At 34.0% G+C, this 7,847-nt stretch overlaps 1 protein-coding gene and 1 long non-coding RNA gene across 2 annotated transcripts in view; both read left to right on the forward strand.

The window, feature by feature from the left end:
- The window catches only part of LOC111085372, a 95,477-nt gene extending 92,700 nt beyond the window's left edge, over nt 1-2,777 (forward strand). Inside the window, exon 2 of the long non-coding RNA XR_002610228.1 lies at nt 2,728-2,777. This is a non-coding gene — a long non-coding RNA (uncharacterized LOC111085372). The remainder of the gene's footprint in view (nt 1-2,727) is intronic.
- A 908-nt stretch (nt 2,778-3,685) lies between these two features.
- On the forward strand, nt 3,686-6,382 carry LOC106457636 (insulin-like growth factor-binding protein complex acid labile subunit). The gene has a single exon (XM_013917070.2). It carries the CDS (start codon nt 3,785-3,787, stop codon nt 6,380-6,382), a length of 2,598 nt encoding a protein of 865 aa, XP_013772524.1. The 5' UTR covers nt 3,686-3,784.
- Nucleotides 6,383-7,847: the final 1,465 nt, after the last annotated feature.

Here is a 7,847-nt window from a genome sequence, read left to right on the forward strand (position 1 = left end):
CGTGCTAGCGCTAGCGTTTTTCCATACTAAATATCACCAAAAAGAGCTATTTGACGTACATCAGGTAATAGCTTGATTAAGGACGCCATTTTAAGATACATACATCTGCTCGCTCACTCCCTATACTGAGTAGATGTGGTTAAATATAACAATGAAGGGGTGTTATATTCTCGATCTACAGCACTGTTTGACAAAACCTGGAAACTGTGAGTAGTATAGGGTATGGCAACGTAGGATGAGCCTTGGGAGAAGCTTCACTATTTAGGCTAGAAGACAAGCTACGCTCTTTTGCTAGGAATATATAGTACTTATTGTAAATTAAATCATGTTTGCATTCATGAAGCATTTAATACGTAGCGTGGGAGTCCACAACTACTTCAAACTGTCGCAACCAGGTTTTACTGTATAAAACCCTTCGTTTGAGAGTTTGTTATTTCCAGTTTTTCTTCGTGAAAGATTATTCAAATTGAAAGTGTTACAAGCGTTTATATAGCGAACTCTGGCTGCGAGGATGAATTAGTCAGCTTTTATGGATGGGCAATCATACACTACAGGTGAACTATTTAATATATTCATTATTTTGTTGAGCTTGAAGTGAACACTAAATATTTTCAATTGAACTGCCATCGCATCCATTTCACCTGGATTTCTCCCATTTGTGCTCACGTGAGACTGGAATTCTATCTGTCTGTGGTATTCATTCTGTCAAACAAGCCTTCCATCCAGCTGAAGATAAGTTGAAACTATTTTTACCCAGTTTACCTGGTGGTATATTCAACATGAATAGTACCACTTTCTTTCATTAATGACAACCTGCATTACTAGTTTTGCCTACTTGATATTCTAGTTATTGCCTAAACTAGATGAAGTAGTTAATTTACCATCCTTTAGTATATGCATAAAACCACAACTTACACTACATCACTCTAATAACATTGCACACTATAGAGTGTGTGCCATCACATGTACAACACACATGCACCATTATTTTTACATACCATAATATTATGGTGCACACCCACATTGGTGATATACATACAGGATATCAACACATATGAATGAATGATGCATAAGATCACGTCATCTTTTATGGAAAAAAGAGCATGAATAAGTAGAAAAAAATATATCAAAAAGAATTAATAGTGTAGAAATGGGTGCACCAAAAAATGAGAAAACAAGGTAGAAATGAGCATGGTGTAATAAGACTTCTCCTGTACAACCTCACAAGAGAGCGTGTCCAACATCTGGTCCATGCCTACTTTGTTTATCTAAGTTCATAATATTATACAACTTATAGGTACAAAAGTCTATGATTTTAAAACTTTTGTACAAACATTAACGAATCCGTGACGTCGATACACAGAAACCTCTTAGGATTTTTATCACTGTATTTTAATCCACCTATATAGGTGATGTACGACATCCTGTGGCCTTTTCATACAATTGCAAAAGAAGGGACACGTTGTAAAGAGAGAGGAAGCATACAAGTTATGGGTCTACACAAATATCCGATTCTTCTGGTGTAGTATAAACGGACAATACAGTACATGTACTGCCTACAATAATCCAATTCACAGAAAAGTCTAATCATTGTATAATAAACATACCTACTTCTCATAAGTTTAGTCCACCTGGCTTATTGTATATAGAATAGAAAGAATAAACGAAGTAGACATGGACTGGACGTTGGACACGCCCCCTTGTGAGGTTGTACAGAGGAAGTTTTATTACGTCATGTCCATTACTCACATTTTGGTGAAAACATTTCTAAACTTTCAATTTTTTAATATTTTTCCACTTTTATTAATAGGTGTTATACTACTGGTCTTTAATCTCTTTACGTACGTCATACCATCAGTCTCGATTAAATTATCTTATGAGATTGCAAAATTTTACGTTTATAGTCTTCTTTATTGAATTAACATAATTGGAAATTCGCTTCCTTATCCAGATTTAGACATATTAACAATAAAATCTTCAATAGGCCTTCAGTACTGGATAATGTTTCGACAAAAGAAAAATTTTACAAAATTAACAGTAATTTAAGGCAAACCCTATTTAGTTGATCTCAAGTCTCAGTCTCTGTATGAGCCAGCTCTCTTTAATACCTATGTTGTGTTCATCATTAGTGGGCAGAGCACAGATAATCTATTGTATAGTTTTGCGCTTAACACCAAACAAACAATCAATTTTCAACAGACTTAGTGGCTTCGGGTACTATTGACTTTTTATTATAAATGATCTTTAAATCGGAATCATAAACTTGCGTGACTTGGTATTTCTATTAATATCTGATTGTAGAGTAATCCTTTTAATAATCGAATGTATACCGAAAGAGAATGATGTTCAGAATATAACAAAAAGACAAAGCCATGATTGCACTTACGGCACTCTTGTTAGAGCAAAGCCACATCTGGCTATCTGCTGTGTCCACCAAGGGAAATCGAACCCCTAATTTTAGCGTTGTAAATCCGAAAACTTACCACTGTCCCATCGGGGGACTGTAAGAATGCAAACCAACTAAATGTAGTAGGATATTATTTACGAAACTTACATTAAGAGTAAATAATGAGTTAAGATCAATAATTCTAAAAGTGCTAGAAAATGCTTTAGAAATTTCGTAGTGTAGATTGTAACCCATATGTACATTTAATACGTTTTATCTTTGTACAACTAAACAATTCTACTTGTGATCCTTCTAAATCTTGTTTGTTTGTTGTTTTTTAGGTGCAGTTACAACAAAAGCCCACAAAAGAAGGAACGAAAATCTTCCTAAACAAAAACGTGCAGAATTCAAAGTGTCACAGTTTTTCATAGTGTATAGTAAACCAACCAGAGCATTGAAGAGATTAGCGCTGCGCTTATACTTGGCAGTGGTCTACCCGAGATACTAAATTATCAGGTTGAGCTACGACAGTTTTGTTATGGCGGATACATATCTCGAGCAACAACAAAAAAACTGATGTTCCTAGGATGGTAAGAATCTCAGTAAGATAAGGTATTTAGTCTCTGCAAGCACATCTATCAGGGTTTAATGACCTAGAAGAAACGCTTCTAATTGTAATTATCTTAACTAGCAGAGGCAACTCTCCAAGAATACAATATACCAAACATTTCATTACTACATATATTAGGTGAGCTGTGATTGGTGAACATGTGAATAAAGAGCTGTATAAAGAAAGTAACTTAAACGAAAAATATGACTTAACTAAAGAAACGTTCGGATGATCTTCGTGAGAAGTAATGACAGCAGTTTGACTCAAAAAGCATTGAGTGCGTGATAAATCAGATAACAAAAACGACACTAACAAAACATTGTCAAATCAGGCATTCTGAGCTTTCGACAGCCACTCAGTAAAATATTACCCAATTACTATCGAAGCTAACATTGACAATCTTAACTCAAAACTGGAAAAGCTAATAATCATTACGCAAATAAATTGACACCAATGCACTCTGGTAGACAAAACGGAAACTTGTGAAATATTAACATTTCAGCTACTGCACAACCTGGAGTATAACTGATACTCCAATTAAAAAGACATTTCAACAGCTACCCAATTCAGTGGTTAATTAAGAAGCTATAGTCCAAGAAAGCCAACAAACAATAAGCCTTATGTAACCCTAAAAAACTGTCGCAAATGGGTTTTATCTTAAAGATTAAATTCTATATAAAATACCCGAAATCTGTGACTTGAACTTGAATAATCATCACCATGGTACAAATAAAGTTGTACGACTGGGAAAAATTAATCTATTTCACTTGATTGTATATTGGTATATCATGCTAGCAAAGTATTCAGTAGCATGTCCAACTGCCTGTTTTTGTGATGAAAGTTTCCACTATGTTAGATGTATTGGAAATGGACAGTTGGAGCTACCACCAGACATTCCAAAAACAGCCATTCGCTTAGAGCTTCGGAACTACATAGTTCCATCCTTGTCTTCTTCACATTTGGAAGGTCTAGTACGGTTACAAGAGCTCAAACTTCAGCAAGCACAACTGCAAATTATTTCCAATGATTCCTTACTGAATCTTCAGACTCTAGAACATCTGGACCTGAGTCAAAATCTGCTCACTGTTTTAAGCAGAGGAGCTTTTGATGGTTTAATGGCATTACGTTACTTGGATATTTCTTCTAACGTTCTTGTTTTTATTGATGAGGCATTTCGAGAATTGTCTTGTGTGGAACAACTAAACCTTAGAAACAATCACATTCCTCGACTTACTTCCAAGAGCTTATCAGGATTATGGAAGATTCAATATTTAAATCTAGACTCAAACAACATTTCTGCAATTAAAATAGGAACCTTCCAGTATTTAACAAATCTAGCTCACCTAATTCTAAGCAACAATCCACTTACTACCTTATCTCGTTTGGACTTTTTTGGCACCAGCCTTCAGTATATTGATATATCAAATATTGGTATACAGCGTGTGCCTCAAAGTTTGGCTCGTTTCGTTCGAGACCTAAGATTAACCAAAAATAACATTACTTATATCAGAGCTGGAGATCTTGACAGTTATCATCATCTTGGACTACTTGTTCTGGATGATAACAAAATTAGGGAGATTGAAGATGATGCTTTAGGGCGACTTGAATATTTGAATCGACTATGGTTAAACGGTAACAAACTAAGCTCAATCCCTGTCAACTTACCAACTTGTTTACGTGCACTTTACTTGGAAGAAAATAAACTGGAAAAAATATCATCTTTTAGCTTTCAAGGACTTATCAACTTGGAGCAACTATTTCTTCAAAGAAATCAAATTGAACAGCTAGAAGAATGTGCCTTCTGCGACCTCTTTAATTTAAAAAGCTTGGACCTTCAAGCTAACAATATACAAAAATTAGCAACTGGCGTTTTCGAGAAACTTACTCAACTTCAAACTTTGGATCTTTCTCAGAATGAAATTAAGATAATGGAGCCGAGATGCTTCTTTGGGTTGGGACATCTCAAAACCCTCCAGATTTCTCGCACTTCTTCCTTCATCTACTTTGATGAACAGGTCTTTGACACGCTAACGAACCTGCACACTTTAGAGTTGTACGACAGTTCCAATTTTTCTCACCAACTCATTTATGCTACTCGAGCACTCCATGGTTTACGTAATCTCAGAGAACTAAATATTATGCACAATAACTTGGTCAGCCTTCGTTCTGACTTTCCCTCCTTCTTTCCCAAGTTAAAGATTATAAAAATGAATGGCAACAACTGGCACTGCAACCAGTCTATATTGTGGCTACAAAGATGGATCACTACTTCAAATATACAATTTTACCGCAGCTACGACGTTCGTTGTGCGTCTCCATTACAGCTGCAGTTCAAACCAATAATGCTTCTTACAAAAAAAGACCTAACAATCACACATAAAAGAATTTCTACAAAAAATACAACAGAAAATGTAAATCATAAAAAGCTAAACATCAAATATGAACCACTGAAAAACCATTTTCAACCTAATACAACCAAGTCTTTTGGAAGTCTAGTCCCAGTGTATGGTAAATTTGTGTCGGTAAAGCTGAATAGAAGTCGACTTGACACATGGATAAGATCATTTGAGTCAAAAACATTTGAAAATAAAGAAATGTATATAAAAGCGTCAGAGCAAACATCTTATAATGAAAGTGTTACTCCAGCAATTAACAATCTACCAAGTAACTTGCCTCCAACACCAATTATGTTTAACATGACAACGCTTATCAACCACAGCAACACAAATATAAATAGCACACGTATCCAAACAGAAGCACTAAGTAAAACAATAGCAATTATTGACAGCACTGGAATCACCAGTTTTAACAACAATACTGCAAAACCATCTGTTCGTAGTAGTGCCCTTTTATCGTTTACAAGCACAGTAGCATCAGCCATTTTTGATCCAATAAAAAAGTGGACAGTTGAAAACCCTCACAGTTTTAAAGAAACTCGTGATTTACCTTCACTTGAAGAAAATCAACAACAGTACCCAATTACTAGTGCACATAAAGGATCTAAAGATCAAGCCAACGATCCTAAAACAGCTTTGATAATATTATTCTCACTTGCTGGAAGTTTTTCTTTGGTAACCTTAGGATTATTAGTATCATTTATTATATGCCGTCGTCAAAAGTTCCTTTGTAATGTCACAAAATGTGAAGTCCGAAGAAACAGTAGTATTTCATACAATTCTCATAAAGATGAGGTATCTATACTGACGGTATCAGATGGAACAGTGAGATTACAAACAGATTCTAAATACGAAATGGGAAACAAATTGTACTACGTCGTGGAAAGCGATGATATGTGCCAGAATCCAACAAAAGCAGCTCTTCCCGATCCTCAACTACAAGAACTACTTCCACAGACACTGAGACAAAATGGTCATTTTCTTAGTTGAGATCTTACAATTAAAACTATATAGCAGAAGGAAACCCTTCTTTCTTCATTCGCTGGCTTTCCATGCTTGGTGCTCCCAAATATCCGATATCTTTCCACTACTTGAGTAGTGAAAACTTAAAGTGTCCTGCTCACAGCTAACCTACGGACATAAAAAAAATATTATCTGAATACTAATATTAATGAATTATTCTGGAACTCTTATTTTTTTCAATTGCTTAATATTTTATACGATATACACCGATTAATGTATTAACGTAACCTAAAATGCTCTTTTACTCAGGAGTGTGTGTCAGTCAGCGGATGATCGTCAGGCTCGGGTGGAATATTCGTTTTGAAATCGTGAATATACTTTACTTCTGCTTGTGTATAATAACACTTTATACTAATACAGTAGTAAATTAACAAACAATGATTTGTAAGCACAGAGATACTTATTGTGGAAAACATACTACAGGTTTCGACGATACCCGAAGAAGACAGACTAATTAAGGTATTGTCGAAATATGGAGTATATTTTCTACAATAATTATAATTGTGCTTGCAATTCATTGTTTTTCAACTACTACTAATGGAAATACTTCGTAATTGGAGTGATGTTATCATTTAATGATGTTAAAGCAGTTACGACTTGCGTAACAACAAATGTAAAACTGTTTTATTGTACGTTATTGTATATAGTAGTTATCAAACATAAAGTAGCTTACAATGTATACTATAGGCATTAATATATTGTATCATGAAATATTAATAATTAAAATTCAGTAAAATGGTGATTTTAGTGCATTTGATTTACAATAACAATTACGTACCGTCTTGATTGTTTGGTACAAGATGTAGGTGATTTGTATGAGAAGCCTTCGCGTAAGTCTCTGGTGCCAAAAAAATTATTTTTATAAGGAGAAAACTTAGCATAAACACAAGATGAGCTGTTTAATATTTCAAAGAAGTTCTTTTCTTTAATAATAGGTAGAGAAACAACGATTTTTAAACGTAAGGAAGAATTTTATTCATGGTTGAACATACTACATATTTTTACAGAACATTGGTCTGTCTTCTTCAGATTGTTTTCCCGTTTCGTTTATATTTCTTATTTTCTTCTAACAATGGACATATTTTATTAACTGTGATCATTATTAAGTTATCCTAATCATTCGTTGGTCATTTAGAAGATTATACTGCTATTAAAGAAGTCAAATTAATTTAAATTAATCTCAACAACTAGAAATAATTTTTGTTTAAAATAACCAATTGTGTACTCTTGTTATCAAGGTATTGACTGAAAGTTTTGATACAAGTTACATTTTGTAACTGATATATATATATATATATATATATATATAATATGGATATTAATTTACATGCATATCATTTCTTCGTAGTACCATAACCTCACATACTCAATAGATAGATAGAAATTAATATAACTTATATTAAATTATTTTTCTGTAAAGTAAAAAGAAGAA

The sequence above is a fragment of the Limulus polyphemus genome, unplaced genomic scaffold (assembly GCF_000517525.1).
Source record: "Limulus polyphemus unplaced genomic scaffold, Limulus_polyphemus-2.1.2 Scaffold354, whole genome shotgun sequence".
Lineage (NCBI taxonomy): Eukaryota > Metazoa > Arthropoda > Merostomata > Xiphosura > Limulidae > Limulus > Limulus polyphemus.